Genomic DNA, 17595 nt, shown 5'->3' with positions numbered 1-17595 from the left:
ATCCTGATCGGATATTGCTATGTTCTTGTACATCCTGCACAAGCAAACAGACGCTAAGTCTAACAAAGGTTTCAACTTCATCGTGCAAAGTTGGCCTTTTTAAGATATGTTTTAATATACAGATGGGTGCGGTCCTAACCTTGACAAAAGTTAACTTAGAGTTAACTTGTTGACTGCTTTTTAAGTTAACTTGAGAATTTTTAAGCAGACCAGCAAGTTAACTTCGTCTACGGTGGACCAGACCTACGGTCCGCTTTTTTATGACTGCTGCAGACCTATCGACGGGTCTGTTCCAGACCAGACCTGTGGACAAGTCTGCTTTTGACCAGTCCTCAGGACAGGTCTGCCCCAGACCAGACCTGTGGACAGGTCAGCTCCTGACCAGACCTGTGGACAGGTCTGCTTCTGACCAGACCTGTGGACAGGTCTGCTTCTGACCAGACCTGTGGACAAGTCTGCTATTGACCAGACCTGGGGACATGTCTGCTTATGAAATGTTATCGTTTTTGCGACTTTTCATATCAGACTTGAGCTTTATTAAAATATGTATAAACAACATTCGCATTGTTCTTCCCAAGAAGGCCTCTGATAGCAAATTTCTTTACTCGCTATACTCTACCAGACATTATTAATAACAACACAATTCTTTCTTTTTTATTTTTATATATTTTTATAAACATTAGTCAATTACATAGAGCTATCATATTTTTTTTAATTAGAAGGCGGATAGAAATTAGGGTTATCCAACGCATCGGAACAACATTCGTATATCATGGGATATCAACATCTTTGTCGACGTTACTTCGTTCCCCGTATTTTACCTGTCCCTTCATAATTTTTACTTTACGCATTTATACATGCATGGATATATATTTCATTGTTATTCTACTTATTTGGATTGGATTTACTATTCTTTTTCCGCAGAATATTCTAACGAAAATTGTACTGTTGTACAGTGTCCGGATATGTACGATGTGGTAAAACTACCAACAATCTCGTCATATTCGTCAGATTTGTCGAGAGATTTGTACACATGAATGAAACAGTTGTCACTTGACGTTTAACTACAAACAAAATCAATCAACCGCCATAATAGATTAACAGTATACTATTCAGAAGAGAACATCAAATACATTTTTTATTAAAAGTCACAAATGAATTCAGACATGTCAGTGTTGGTACATGTACTTGGATGATGCGGCCTAATAGTTTCGTTTTACACACCCTAGTGACTGTTCAATATTTTGAATAGCGATGTTCGGATTTTCCGGATGTGACGTCACGGAAAATTTTTGGATGGCAAAAGAAAAATAGATGACAAAATTACAAGTGATAACGATGGAAAGTCCAAATTTTCCACTTATTACCATTCCCTTCCAAATGACGCTAAGAACAGATATTCCACAAAGTTGTTTTATGATGCCGGTACCAAAAGTTTACCTGATCCATATGTTTTAACTGAGAAATGGAGCACTGACCACAACACATGGCCAGATCTAACATTTGGGGACATCTACCTGTATCTGATAGACACTCCATCAATCTTCACGAAAGAGTCCATGAAGGCATACAAATCATTAGAGGCATACAAGTAAGTACTTAACAATTATTCTTTGCCGTATTTCAACCTTTAGTTTGCTTTTATTATCGCGGAAAAGTATAATTTTCCCCACCTGTACTGCAATACACAAATATTTACAGGTGACGCGTTGTTTACACCACGTGGTATCCTTATATGGACATACCCAACTATCAATGGAAATTTACCTGAGTTATAGTACTTGTTATCAGTGTTGTAGTAAATATTTAATAAAGCCTTAAGAGTGCTCCTCCTAATATAAAGTAACAGAAAGGAAATTAAAATGAAATATTGATTGAAAAATTATTAAAAAAACATTCAAAATAGTATGAGAGTAATACACATTTCTATGGACCTGTATGCCATGAATGTATATTATCATTTTTAAATGAAAAATGATATGTTATGACATAAATTCAATATTTAAAGATAGTTGCGTTGACCATATTGACCTTTCCTATCAGAACCGTTTTATAAATCTTAAGTTTTAATGAAGAGTCTTTCACATTTAACATTAATTAACAATAAAATTTATTTGATCCTTATTAAAATGTACTTTGTATGAGGTGGGTTTTTTTTTGTAATTTTTTTTAATTATTTAATGTTTTTATCATTGTAGATATGTTGTGAGTGGTCACGTCCGTGTTGTATTGTCACATCAGATTTCGAATGACTGTCCATATATTGCACTGTCGTCTAAAGTCACACCATCACAAAGGGCCAGAGACAAGCCACATGAGCCTTGGGTTTATTTAGAGAAGAAGACAGGAACTGTCTATTGTGCCCACTGTACCTGCATGGCAGGGTAGGTGTCAATGTATTGCATACTTTAAAAAGTTTCTGAAGTAAATATAAAAAAAAAATTTTGTCGTAAAGAATATTGCCATATGTGTCAGAATTTGATGCCAAACTTTTTTATAATTTCCTGCACGTCAAACACAGTGAAACTTTTTTTGGAACAATTCATTTTAAGAGAATAAATGTTTGTCTTGTAAGTGTTGTCAATGTTCATTTAAAAAAGAAGATGTGGCACTGGTATGATTGCCAATGAGACAACTCTCCACCAGAGATTAAATGATGTCTTTTTTTAATGATGATTATATTGTGCTATTTCATGCTTCTTGTCATCAATAAATAACATGATTAATTTGTCATGTTTGTAGTCTTTTGTCATTGTTGTTAATACTTTGTTTTCCATTGTAGTTTGGGTGAAGTATGCAGCCATGTTGGAGCACTTTTATTTAAGGTCGAAATGGGTGTAAAAATTGGTATGACAAAGACATCATCTACCAGTTCAGCTTGTCAGTGGAATAGCAAATTTCGGAAAGAGGTATTACATTTGTTGGAACTTTATTATTATTGTTCAAATTTTTTGGGCATTTCATATTACCTCAAATTGAAAAGTAGTCTCTAAACTTATACTCTGAACCACAATTAGGAAATGCTAAAACATTCATAAAAAATGATGTAAGATTACATGGTTTTGACTTTGTATGCTAGAAACAGGTTTCGTCTTAAAATGGACCTGCAGGAATGCTTTAATTAAAAAAACGAAAAATATACAGCGTTGAATTGAAGACCTCAGCATTTATACTTTGAAGGTTATGCATTACTTGTAGTTTTAAAGTACATGTTACCAACTGATTTTAAAATAGGTGGAATATAATATCATGAAAAATATAATTTGTTTAATTGCTCTGTTGTTTTTTTACATTTATTATTTGAATTTGTTCTATTTAGATTGTGGGATATTTCCATTCAGTAATAAAAAAAAATGCTAATAAGTTTTATTTTTGTAGGTCACTCCAGCAACCGTGACAGAAATTTACGATCAAATTAAAGGCAGACGCAAGAAAGAGGTCCCTAATGTTCATGCTCATGGCTCATCACCTTTACCATCAACATCAGATATGGAACGCCAACACTGTCTTGTTATGACCATTTTCATTATATGATGTGCATTTACCTTTATATGATGTGCATTTACCTTTATATGCTGTGTTTTTACCTTTATATGATGTGCACTTGTCATTATATTATGTGCACTTGTCATTATATGATGTGCACACACCTTTATATGATGTGCAAATATCCTTATATGATGTGCAAATATCCTTATATGATGTGCAAACATCATTATAGTATGTGCAAACATACTTATATGATGTGCATACATACTCATATGATGTGCAAATATACTTATATGATGTGCAAATATACTTATATGATGTGCAAACATTCTTATATGATGTGCAAACATTCTTATATGATGTGCAAACATTATTACATGATGTGCAAATGTACTTATATTATGTGCAAAGATCCTTATATTATGTGCAAAGATCCTTATATGATGTGCAAATATACTTATATGATGTGCAAAGATCCTTATATGGTGTATACATATCCTTATATGATGTGCAGTTTCCCTTATATTACGTGCAAACATCTTTATATGATGTGGTTGTGTCATTATATTATGTGCTTGTAATCTTATATTATGTGGTTAGGTTTACTTCATTATATGATGTCGAAACGTCATTATATGATGTGCTTTCATCGTCGTTATGGTCAATGAACATGATTACGATTAGAATGATTACTTTCTACGTCATAACTGATTCCGATCTGCTTCTGTAAATTATTAACCCGGCTCAAATATGTGTCTATCGCTAGCGAAAGTGCAATTTATAGGGAAAATGAGACAAAGCAATTTAACAAAATCAACGTTTCAAATATTTCGGTTGAAGATTAAAATCAGTTGATACAGGAGCTAGTTGAAGAAATCTCCGGCTGTGGAGAAAATGATAACAAATAAGAGCCTTTTATAACTTGCTATTCGGTTTAAGCATAGGCTCCGTGTTGAAGGTCGTACTATGACCTATAATTGTTTCCTCTTACAAATTATGACTTGGATGGAGAGTTGTCTCAGTGGCTCTCATACCACATCTGCTTATTTCTATTTATTGCAAAAGACACCATTGAAATCACAGTCTGTTTCAAAAATATTTCATAACAATAGCTATACAATTATCTACTGATGCATACTATGGCGAGATAGTTTGTTTTATAAAATGTTATTGAATAATATTAATCTGTAAATGGTAAGATGTATAATGTAGTATTGAATATGTACAATGATATTACATCTAGTATATCATATAATCTGTGCTACTAAAGGAGTAGACCGATTTCATTGAGTCGCAACTCCTCTAAAACCATACCAAGTCGGAAATATGTGTGATAGGACTTTTAATTTGTCTTTGAACCAATCTTTTTTCCACAGAAAACGCCAATTATGTGAGAAAATACCCAATTTCGAAGACTGCAAGCTTAGTCGACGTAGTGCCCACAAAATGCGAAATGGCTATGTGGGAAATTATAAAAAATGAAAAAGTGGTGTCTTTGCTAATGAGACAACTCTCTGTAAAAGACCAAATTACACAGAAACTAATGACTATAGGTCACCATACGGTATTCAACAATGAGCACATATTGGCATATACAGATTGTTTATTTTCAACTTATTTTAATAAAGATTTTTTTCATTGCTAATAAAATTCTGAAACATTAGTACTAGTATGTCAACAGATTTGGAGTAGCGTTAACGATTTCTGAGATATAAGGGGTTGATTCCTGATGAAGTGTTTTAGATTTAATTTTTCGTCCAATTAGATCGGATTTTACCTTTGTGGTACTTATTTTGATCCTTTTCGGTAATGGCAACGGATTTTACGTAGACGATACAGTTATTGAGTTAAAAGGGGGGGGGGGGGGGGGGACACTGAAAATCACACTTTGCCACACTTTTTCCAATTTAGGGTATTTAATATTTTTATTTTCCAACCGAGATGAATGGGGTGACGCCCGTCTTTCGCATTTTGTTCCTCTTTTTCGTCTCTTTAACAAAAAATAGAATAAAAAGCATTAACTTTGTCATTACTGTGTCCACCTTATTACTGTATCATCATTCTTTGTTTCAACACTTGCCCACTCGATGGCGTCTCCTTGTATCATCGGTACAGAGGATATAGGTACTAACCAAGGGGTCGTGATCGATTTTTCTTCTGACACGGTACGAAAATCTTTGTTTTGTTTACATTATTTCAATGTGTACTTCAATCTAAACATATTTGTTGTTTTAAGAAATGTTTTGGTCGTAGGTTGGTGATTAGTCTCACTATTTGCCCAAAACAAGAATCCTTACTAAAAACATGTGCAAATACTTGTCAAAGAAGTTGGCGCTCGTCTCATCCGATATGATTCTATATTCATTGCAACTCTTTTTCTGATAGAAGGCCACTGTTTGTGCGTAATAAGTATAGCTGTTTCAATAATTGGCATTGAAATATTTTGTACATATGTTATTTTTCGATATTTTATTCCGACAAGAAGCGTTGTGTATAGCTGACAACATGAATCGTTCTGTACGGTGCATAGTTAAATGAATGTACGGTATATAGTTTTTCATGCTTCGAAGTACCTACAAAGCTATATCCGCTGTACCGATGATACAAAATAGTAATTATAATTCGGAATACTTTGCTTGCTTGTGACAATGATGTTCGACAAGGAGAAAACTTATCACCTTTCCTATTTTATTTACTTTTGATTGACTTAAATAATTTCTTAGTGACTAGAAATATTACATGACTTAACAGAACTATACCAGAAGATCTGGAAAGAGAATTAGAAATATATCTTAAGTGTTTTGTTATATTGTTTGCAGATGACACGGTGTTGTTGGCTGAAACAGCACAGGACCTGCAGACTCAACTAAATGCTTTCCATGATTATTGTAAGGCTTGGAACTTGAAAGGAAAGTTGTCAAAATTAAAGTCTTAGTGAGTTTTTTTTTTTGGACGGATGCCAAAAAATCTCCGATTTTCTTACAATGATACTAACATTGAGATGATAAAACAATATAACTATTTGGGTATTGTTGTTACTAAAACGGGAAATTTCAATATGACAAAAAACATTTATCCGATAAGGCTTTAAGCCATGTACGAAAACTTGAAAACAGGAAGGATGTATAAGATTTCTGTAAAATGTCAACTTCAGCTTGTTCGTTTATAAAAAATATATAAACACGTGCGTTTGTCCTCCAGCTGGCTCGGTAATTTTGAAACCTCTCTCTCTCTTGTTTTGTATATACTGTAAATAGTTATTATTTTTATCTCTGTATACTGATGTCATACATTGACATTGCTATTATATAGATTTAGAGGCCATAAGTATACCGGTATGGATGTTTGATTGACTGTTATTTCGCGCAACTTTCAACACTTTCATGCTATTTCGTGGCGGTGAGTTTATATTGGTGGAGAAAGCAAAAGTGCCCGGAGAGACCCCCTGACCTTCGTTTGGAAAACATACAATTCTGGTCAATTAAGATTGGAATCGAGCTTACCTGCCACGTGCGGGATTTGAAATCGCACACCTAAGGGTTGACATGCTAGTGATACAGCAGTTCGACTACTTATAAAAAAGAAGAAGTGGTATGACTGCTAAAGAGACAACTCTCCACAAGAGGTCAAAATGACACAGAAATTAACAGGTAAAGGTCACCGTACGGCCTACAACAATGATCAAAGCCCATACCGCATATTCAGCTATAAAAGGCCACGAAATGACAATGTAACCACTCGACCACCCAGCGCCCATCACTTTCACCCGAAATGGATGAAAGGAGATATGGAATGAACCTGAACTCGGTGTATTACATTAACGTGCAGCTTTTTATCATGTTTTTTGTGCATATATTTCACAGTTTCAACTATAGATGATTATGGGTGGATTCTTGAGGTCCAGCAGCAAATTGATATATGCATATTCGTACAAGAACATGTTTAACCCCGCCGCATTTTTGCGCCTGTCCCAAGTCAGGAGCCTCTGGCCTTTGTTAGTCTTGTATTATTTTAATTTTAGTTTCTTGTGTACAATTTGGAAATTAGTATGGCGTAAATTATCACTGAACTAGTATATATTTGTTTAGGGGCCAGCTGAAGGACGCCTCCGGGTGCGGGAATTTCTCGCTACATTGAAGACCTGTTGGTGACCTTCTGCTGTTGTTTTTTTTATTAGGTCGGGTTGTTGTCTCTTTGACACATTCCCCATTTCCATTCTCAATTTTGATGTGGTATGAATATTAACCTTGTTTTGTACTAGACCGACACCCTGAGCCGGACTTTTTAACATGCTAGTTCAAAAGGAAGCATTCCGAAGGAAGACATGTATTTCACCTTACCCGGACACATTTTTCTGATTCCGAGCCGACCAGCTTTTGCTCTTAATCCTTAATCCCGCGTGCTTATATAATTAGCTGGGAAGCAGCATGTAAATAAGAATTTTAAAGTCTTTGGTTTTGACCCGCCCGGGGTTCGAACCCACGACCTCTCTCACTCAAGGCGAACATACTACGACGAAAGTACCACCACTAGACATGCAGTAACCCGCAATATAAAAGGTTTCGTGGGAAGCCGCTCATATACTAGTATTCACCTCTAGACTCAATTAAACAGGGCTAACTTACCGACCATTGATATTTTTATGTGAGGGTGGGGGGCAAGTTGTTTTGTAAACGTTTGATTCTAAATTTCTTGAAAGAGATTTTATCTATTTCAGAAGGGAAGCGAAATAGTTTGTTTCTATTCAAAATGAGGAAAAAATAAAACAATGATGAAACTTAAAAAAAAAATAAACCATGTTTTTTGTTGTTTTTTTAATTTCGAAAAAGGAAATACACGTGCTCCTTCCCTCAAACTAGAGTCGGTGTCTAACACATTTATTTATTAATATATAATGTACAGATCATCTGTTTCAGCTTTGGATACAAGGATCTGACAACACGTCATTTTATTTTCTGTCCTTGTATATATTACATTAGCCAATGACATTTCAGCCTTCAAATTTTTGAAGGTGTGTATCAATCCAACAAAACCAGAGAATTGAGCGTTTTTAATCTGGTGTCTAAATGAACTTAAAACATGCACTGCATTTATTTATTTTTTTACTGAGACCTGTTGTTCTCTTACATATAGAGAGTGGTGTTTTGGATTTCCAAAGTGAAGATTTACGGCAGCGGCTTTTAATATTTTGCGTTTATCCTGGAAACATAATAGATTTAAAAAAAACAAATAGTGCAATGTGTCTGAATATACTCTATAGTAAAGGTACTTTTTGGGCAGTTTTGGCTTTTCAGAGTTTTGTTGTTTTATTGGCTATTATCTTGATAACTAATAATAGAGAAATCTTTTCTTGCAAGGTATAGACAAGAACATATATAATCAAAGTACTGAAGTATGAAAATCGTTTGCGACTTCAGGGAACTAGTTTATTCTTATGTTGCACTGTTATACCACTTTCCAGGTTAGGGGGGGGGGGGGGTCCCGCTAACATGTTTTACCCCGCCACATTATTTATGTATGTGCCTGTCCCAAGTCAGGAGCCTGTAATTCAGTGGTTGTCGTTTGTTTTTGTGTTACATATTTGTTTTTCGTTCATTTTTTTTACATAAATAAGGCCGTTAATTTTCTCGTTTGAATTGTTTTACATTTTCTTATCGGGGCCTTTTATAGCTGACTATGCGGTTTGGGCTTTGCTCATTGTTGAAGGCCGTACGATGACCTATAGTTGTTAATGTTTGTGTCATTTTGGTCTTTTGTGGATAGTTGTCTCATTGGCAATCATATCACATCTTCTTTTTTATATTAGTTTGGATTTGCCGTTTGTGGTTTCATTAATATTTACCACACCTTCATTCAATAATAGCATCAGATGAAAAATTCTCTGCTAGAAGAAATTGTTGAAACTAAATTTTCAGGTTTTAACAATTCAGATGAGCGAAACGAGGCGTAACGATTGATGCCTACGGTTGACGAAGAATTCGCCATAACATTATACCGCGGCAAATTTATAACTATATAAAATTGAATGCCACTTTTCCTATCCCCTCTTTTTTTTTATTACAAATGACCGGTTCCTTATATGAGCCATTACTCTATCAGAGTCCGATTTATTCCCAATTGTTTGTGTCTATCTTGAGAATATATAAAGAGAAACTCGAACAGCTAACCATGATCAGAAAGGCAATATTTACATAAATGAAAATACTTCGTGTATTATCTTCTTATAGAAAAATTGCTAACGTTAGGTATACCGAAATTGACAAATATAATGCCTTCCCTCGTTAAAACGATCATATAGCATGACATAAAAGAATTATTTATTCAATTCAATAAGCTTAACCGTATTGAAGACTCCGTATGTTTATTATTAAAGATTTGCGATTTAAACAAAACTTTGCAATTCATATATATTTCAACATTATCAGATGTGATTTTTTTGCATCTTAAAACGAGGTACTAACATGCTAAGGTTTATCTCAAGTCTCAACCATTTTCCAAACGGTAGCAACAGATTTGATCCTAATTAGTAGTAACGGTTACTCCGCAGACGAAGATCGGAATCAGTTATGACGTAGACAGTAATCATTCTAATCGTAATCATGTTCATTGACCATAACGACGATGAAAGCACATCATATAATGACGTTTCGACATCATATAATGAAGTAAACCTAACCACATAATATAAGATTACAAGCACATAATATAATGACACAACCACATCATATAAAGATGTTTGCACGTAATATAAGGGAAACTGCACATCATATAATGATATGTACACATCATATAAGTATATTTGCACAGCATATAAGTATATTTGCACAGCATATAAGTATATTTGCACATCATATAAGGATCTTTCAACATAATATAACTATATTTGCACATCATATAAGGATCTTACAACATAATATAAGCATATTTTCACATCACATAAGAATGTTTGCACATCATATAAGTACATTTGCACATCATATAAGTATATTTGCACATCATATAAGTATATATGCGCATCATATAAGTATGTTTGCACATCATATAATGATGTTTGCACATCATATAAGGATATTTGCACATCATATGATGACAAGTGCACATCATATAAAGGTAAATGCACATCATATAAAGGTAAATGCACATCATATAAAGGTAAATGCACAACATATAATGAAAAATGGGCATAATAAGACAGTGTTGGCGTTCCATAATCAGACCTTCAACTTCTTTATGCCATAGCACCAAAATCAGTCTTTTTTACCTCCGTTACTATACCAGGCATAGAAATGCTACCTCCAGTAGAGAAAACGCTACCCACAAAAAAATTTCCAAAACTGTTAACTAGCCTTCATCAGCCTAATACTGCTCCAAATTCAGAATATGTTAATGACACTTATCAAAAGTACACTGTCACAGATTCTCAGGCCTATCACCTTGAAGAAGCAACACGCAATCAAGCAGTGAGCCCCTTATGGTTTGAACACAGAAAAGGTCGCGTGACTGCATCAAAAGCTCATGATGTTCTTCGCATGAGAGAACAAACAGCACCAGATAACCTAGTGAGACGAGTGTGTGGCTACAACAGCTATGACTTATCAAGAAAAGATGCAGTCCGTTGGGGTATTGAACATGAAGATGAAGCCCGTGTAGCCTATATCAGTCACCAGAAAACCACACATGTAAACTTTGAATGTAAACTTGCAGGATTCTTTGTTAACTCCAAGCATCCATTTGTTGGAGCAAGTCCAGACGGAATAACTACTTGCGATTGCTGTGGTAAAGGTACCCTTGAAGTCAAGTGCCCGTTTAAGCATAAGGACACACCTATCGACAAAGTTCCTGCCAAAGACTCTAACTTTTGTTTGGACAATATGCTGAAACTGAAACAGAACCACCGTTACTACACCCAAGTACAACTTCAAATGTACCTTACAGAAAGCAGTTATTGTGACTTTGTTGTGTATACAAAATGTGATCCACCGAGTATGGTTATTGTTAGGTTAAACTTAGACTTAGACTTCTGTAAAACTCTCCTTAGTAAATGTGAATCCTTTGTCAAAGACCATGTTATACATGAACTAATTACACAGAAGTTAAACAGTATGCCAGTTACACAAGAGCCAACATCAACCACTGAAACTGTTAACCCAAATGACCAGCCGTCTACATGGTGCCTTTGCGCAGAACCAGAATATGGGCGAATGATTAAATGCGACAACCGAGAATGCCCTTACCAATGGTTTCATTATAAATGTGACAACGTTAGGAGAAAGCCCAGGGGTAAATGGTACTGCATCAGTTGTGAACAATAATCCAAAGACTTTGAAATAGCAGATGTGAAAAAGACATTCAATCATTCATGAATTCATAAAATAAACATTAGTTGTTGTAACAATATATATCATTTATTATTCATGAGAAAAACAAAAGTACTAATATACATGATATAATTAACCTTACATGCTTATGCTTTATATTGTGACAAATGAGCACTATCTAACAACTAATGTTTGTTAAACATGTATATATATATAACATTGTAAAATGGTAAATAAGAAAATGATAAAAAAAAAAAAACAGTTACATCAGACATTTGAAAAGCTATGATTGAGGTTTATTAAAGCACAAGTTATGTTACAACTACATGTACATGTATTACTTTCTGAGATAAATCTTGGTAAGAGCTACTATTTCAGTAAAGGCTATTGTTTAAGATAAAAGGATAAAAGATGCTATTATTGATTAAGTTATGCATGTTATATATAACACAAATTTACAACCTGAAAACAGGATCTTGTGACACTTTACTTTGTCCTGAACATGATGAACTAATTTGTTGAGCAAAATTACAACTCAATTTGTTTTACAGGTTTCCTATTGCACATGTACATATATGTATATACATTAATATATATTTTATTTAATTTGATTCAATGATTATTCTTTTATAAAATAGATGTTATGATGACTATGATATGATTTGTACCAAAATAAATGAACATACACTATGCAATTTCTTCAAATTTCTTTTTGAATACATGTTTATACTAATTAAGATACAAGAGCTGGCTGTAAATTACATATACACGAACAAATAGTCACGATACTGTCAGAATGCGGTACAAGATGGAGGTTCATGTTGGTACTCAGAATGTTGAAGTTTTTCACTCTTTCTATGGCACGTTCAACATGTATACGTACATGGGCAATCTGTCTTGTGAGTTCAATTTCTTTTGCACTAAGTTGAGATTTGCCACGAGTAAATGCTGGGATTATCAAAGTAGCTTCGTGACTAGCTAATTCTTCTGAAATCAAAAATCCACGGTCAGCTAAAACTTGGTCATTATGTTCTAATTTGTCTAGATACCCACTGCGTTGAGTAATGATTTGTCTGATGTCCTTCCACCGAATGCTCTTGAAACATATGATATGGCACCAGTTTGGGTTATGGAAACGAGAAACTTAATTGTGTTGTGGTGCTTATAGTTGGACCATGTTTGAGCTCTTGCTGTAAGGTGACCTGGTCGATTTATAAAAACCTCAAAACAATCTATAATGCTTACACATCGAGGATAAGTCTTTTTGAAAATCACTGGCATGTTCTTGATAAGACTGTCTTTGTCTGGCCACTGTACTAAAAAGTTCAACTTCTTGGCTAGGGCAGGTAATCCTTGGTTGAGAATGTCTGACACGGTTGTCTTTGAAATATTCAGGCGGAAAGCAATGTCTTCTAAATGTAGATTTAGTCTGAGCTTAATGAGTAGACACAGTAACACACCTTTTGGAGAGACGACACGAGAAGAAGGAAGCACAGTTGTACAAAAACTCAAAACCCACATAAATAAAGCTTTAGACGGAATACCGGTATAAAATGTTGTCTTGCTGTCTGTAGCCACTGCACTATCTTCAAATTTTAGGTTGAGCAGTTCTGTTTTCAGATGTGTGTTTTCAACTTGCAATCTATTTAGCTCAGTATAAAGTTGTTGATTCTCTAAACGCAGACTAGCAATGGTCTTAATACAGTTATCATGTACTGATGGCTTTTCTGAAATAAGAAAATACACATTTTTTAATATTTCAAACAAATGGAATGACAGTCATTAATAATATTGCATACATATAAAATAAATCTGATAGCGGGCCAAACAATTTGCAAACAAAATATGTTGTAAACATTAACTGATGAATTAATTGATTTCATACATTATGTGATTAAGAAGTGATTTGTTTACAAATTTTCTTTCATGTTTTACTATTTTAATCATCATTAACAAAAAAGAAAATTAAAATTAATGAATTACTATAATTAGCATGATCAAAGGTAACTATGTTAATTAGGAGTATTAAATAGTATAACAGATCAAAGTAAAATATATATAAATATAATAAGATTAATTTACATGAAAACAATTAAATTATAATGATGAATTAAAAAATAAAAATTATATGTTTATAAATATGAAATTATAAGGGAACATATATTTATTCTTTCGAGCTTCCCCCAGGCATGCTTGGGGGATGCTTGGAGCCTTGTAGAAAAGCTTATTTCATTAAAACACCATTAAAACCCCATAAATGTCAATCAGATTGAGAATCCACGCTGAGTTCAATCAGTAAAAAGCTCATATGAGCCTGTAAAAGATGCTTGTTTATAAATGTGATGTTTAAAAATATATTGGCAATACGTCTTTATTCTGTGTAGTTATTAATATTTTGCAGACATTTCAATGTCTTGGTAAAATGCCTTTTTCAACTTTCTGGATTAATTTACACTGCAAGCTATCAAACTGTGCAATACATTTGGGGGGGGGGGGGGGGATATAAAAGAATGTATATGAAATTAAGAAAATTAAATCTATATATTAACTTTATTTAAACCGAATAACAGTTAACATAATTATTCTGTTTTCAATTCTACAACATTTAATGTCCCATGGAATGATGTGCATTTATATTGAGCTTTAATATATATAGGGCAAATAAACTGGTCTTATGAGCTTTTTAGAGAGCATTTGTAAATCTTTATTAGAATATATCGCCATGCATGTTCTATGATATAGCATTTAGCACTTTTTCTTGAATGTATTAAAGTGTACTATGAGTGAACTCTTACCACCGGAATTGTGGTTAATTGTATTTCGGTATTTGGAAGTAGAAGATTTAGTGCGACTTCGTCAAGTTTGTATTTTTTTAAAAAGTGTAACATTAAATCAACATACACTGGGATCTTTTCATTTGAGTAACATTCACATTACGGACATTGATTTGATTAATATTACAGAATCTGTTTACAGATTTTTGGACTTTGATATATTTCATTGTACATCTATAAATGGATCCTTTGCTAATGAAACAGGATTTTGTGAAAAATTCAAGAAACTAGTAAGTCTTAATATAGGCCATACTTCAGTTACTGACACTATTCTAATAAAACTTCTGGATTCTGCAATAAATTTACAATCATTGTACATAAATGATTGCTTGAATATCACTAATAGGTCTTGTTTACAAATATCATCCTTGAAATATTTGCGCAAACTGGTTATTGGATCCATAAACAACTTGATAACAAATGTAGGAATTTAGCAAATAGCAAATGGGTGTAGATTTTTAAGTATGTTAGACATATCAAATGGAATTATTATTTCTGGTGAGGACTTCATAGCAATTCTTTCATACCTGTTGAATCTTGAATACTTTGATGCATCATACTCTGTTATTTCTGATGATGTCCTTATTAATTCTTACAAGACACTGGCAAAATTGACAAACATTAGAATTATTATTTTGTGTTACACACTTGTTACTTCCAATGGAAAAAACTATATAGAAAATAAAATACAGAATGTCAAAGTTCTTATAGATCCGAATACACTTGGGTAAATAATGGATAGTGTATCAAGTGACGATGAAATTGACTGGATGTTCGATAAATCTAACCAAACGCCAGTCAAGCAGTTGGAGGAAGCTACTTCTACAGAAAAATCAACCCCATCTGCTTGGATTTTATCTAGGTCTGGTAATACACCAGACACACCATATAATCTTAAATCAAACACTGTATCATCGCTCAAAGATCAGCGAACTGAACCTGGAAAACGTGGGAGAAAATCGCTAACTTCAATGTTTCCAAATATCGTACCAACTGCAAAAGATTTCATTGAAGAACATGGTTACCAGGCAGATTCGCGTAGACGTTGTGATACAGCCCGATCTTCCGGTGTTACATTAGATCAGATAAAAAATAAACTTGTGGATAAGATTCCAGGTTTAAAGGAAAGAGGAATCCACAAAACCACAGTTCATCATATGTTAGCTCCCCCAGATAAAAGATTAAAATCATCATCGACAGTTTATAAACAAGAGATAGATGCTAAGCTGTGTAGTAAACAAAATAATATTAGAAAGGAAGATGCGAATTCTCACTTTTATTCAACCCGTGTGAAATACTCGATGGAATTTGCTTCAAAGTACTCAAATGACTGTGTTTTATTATCTTGTGACAATAAAAATAAAATTCATATAGGAACACTTGCAGTAAGTAGATATCATCAGCTACGTCGGTTTTATCCTTCTGGTGACAGGCCAGATTTTCCTGACCATGATTTTCCTTTTCCAGGATATTTAATAACACCATGTGGATATATGTTATTATGTTCAAAATCTTCTGAACAAAACATACAAAATAAATGCCAAGATGAACTGAACAGGGAGCACTATCCCATTTACCGCACCGGACCACTAACTGTAGTGAATAGGGTTTCTCAGTTTCACAAGTCAACTGTTGAAAGTCATACAAATGATCTTATTCCGATTTTAAAAGAACAGTTTTCTTTGGGTAAATCTATATGCATTATCATAAGTGATAATGGCCCAGACTGGACAATGCACTCTTTAACTAATATTTATTTTATGTATAGACTTTGGAAACTTAGTAAATTAGATGCACTAGTATTGAACAGTTACTGTCCTGGTCAATCTGCTTACAATCCAATAGAACATGCATGGTCACCACTTTCTGATGCTCTTGCTGGTGTGATTCTCCCACCAAACATACATGGTGAAGAAAAGGCTCCATGTCAACAAAAGCTTTCTAAAGAGGAGAAGACTCAAAAAGAAGCAGTTGTTTTTGACACTGCAATGAGACGCCTAAATGAATATTGGAATAATCTTAAATTTGACGGTTTTGATGTAAAATCTTTATATCAGCCTTGTTTGGAAGAAGGGGGTCCAACTCGAGATCACTCTCATATACATGAACTACTGTCAAAATCTCCTACAGCTATTAAGAAAAATCCGGAATTATTTGAAGAATTACAGCAATGTATTGGACATATCTATAGACGCATCCATAGCATCACAATTATTAAGTGCACAAAATTAAATTGTATACATTGTACAGAGAACCCAGTGATTAAACAGGAAGCTTGTAGCTTATTAAGAAGATTTAAGGGATTACCTTCTCCAAGACCAGATACTAAGCATGAGGGACATTTTTTAACTTTTATTGATATATGTGACTCAGATGTTACCGAATATGAGGATATACACATGCCGAAGTACCAACAAGCAGAGCTTGGAAAATGTCCTGACTGTCCTCTGTATTGTTTTACAAGTCAGACAGAAAAACAGAAGCACAGAAAGTTATTCCATCAATAGGTAAGTACAAATATCAAACATTAATGTATGGTACAATTTATTCATATGTTGTGTGTGTTTTATTTTTTTTTTTTTGGGGGGGGGGGGGGGTAAACAAATTGTTTGATTCTTAATTTCTTGAAAAAATATTTTGCTTCCTAAGATAAGTGAGAAAGAGATTTTTTGTTCTCCTGTTAATTTAATAGGGAGATATCATATTTAATATCAAGTTAAGTGTAAATAACAAATTATTACTCCTTTTAGTAAAAAAATCATTTATCGAAAAAAATATTGAAATGTATTGTTTGTTCCTAGAAAGAAAAAAATGCCAACACTCCACCACCCAAGATAAAATTTTGGTGCCTTACACAATATTCTATTTTAAACCTTGGTATGAAGCGTGTCATGTAGTGTATTAATTTGAACTTCATTTAAATATTCAAAAAATCTGTTAAAACAACATTAAAA

The 17595-nt window shown here is 33.7% G+C and overlaps 1 protein-coding gene across 1 annotated transcript; it reads left to right on the top strand.

Moving 5' to 3' along the window:
- The first annotated feature begins 1286 nt into the window (after positions 1-1286).
- On the top strand, positions 1287-12233 carry LOC143042839 (uncharacterized). Its single transcript, XM_076215308.1, has 5 exons — positions 1287-1591; positions 2199-2384; positions 2783-2909; positions 3379-3489; positions 10707-12233. The coding sequence occupies exons 1-5, from the start codon at positions 1560-1562 to the stop codon at positions 11799-11801; spliced, it is 1551 nt and encodes a 516-aa protein (XP_076071423.1). The 5' UTR covers positions 1287-1559; the 3' UTR covers positions 11802-12233.
- The last annotated feature ends 5362 nt before the right edge of the window (positions 12234-17595 follow it).

The sequence above is a fragment of the Mytilus galloprovincialis genome, chromosome 8 (genome assembly GCF_965363235.1).
Source record: "Mytilus galloprovincialis chromosome 8, xbMytGall1.hap1.1, whole genome shotgun sequence".
Taxonomy (NCBI): domain Eukaryota; kingdom Metazoa; phylum Mollusca; class Bivalvia; order Mytilida; family Mytilidae; genus Mytilus; species Mytilus galloprovincialis.
This window is presented reverse-complemented; position numbering and strand designations above follow the sequence as displayed.

What these genes read in the sequence shown, in the direction of transcription:
- LOC143042839 (XM_076215308.1), top strand. Translation starts at nt 1,560, where the DNA reads ATGAAGGCATACAAATCATTAGAGGCATACAA. An exon ending in AAATCATTAGAGGCATACAA is followed by an intron (nt 1,592 to 2,198) that starts GTAAGTACTTAA and finishes TTATCATTGTAG; the next exon opens with ATATGTTGTGAGTGGTCACG. An exon ending in CTTTACCATCAACATCAGAT is followed by an intron (nt 3,490 to 10,706) that starts ATGGAACGCCAA and finishes CCATAATCAGAC; the next exon opens with CTTCAACTTCTTTATGCCAT.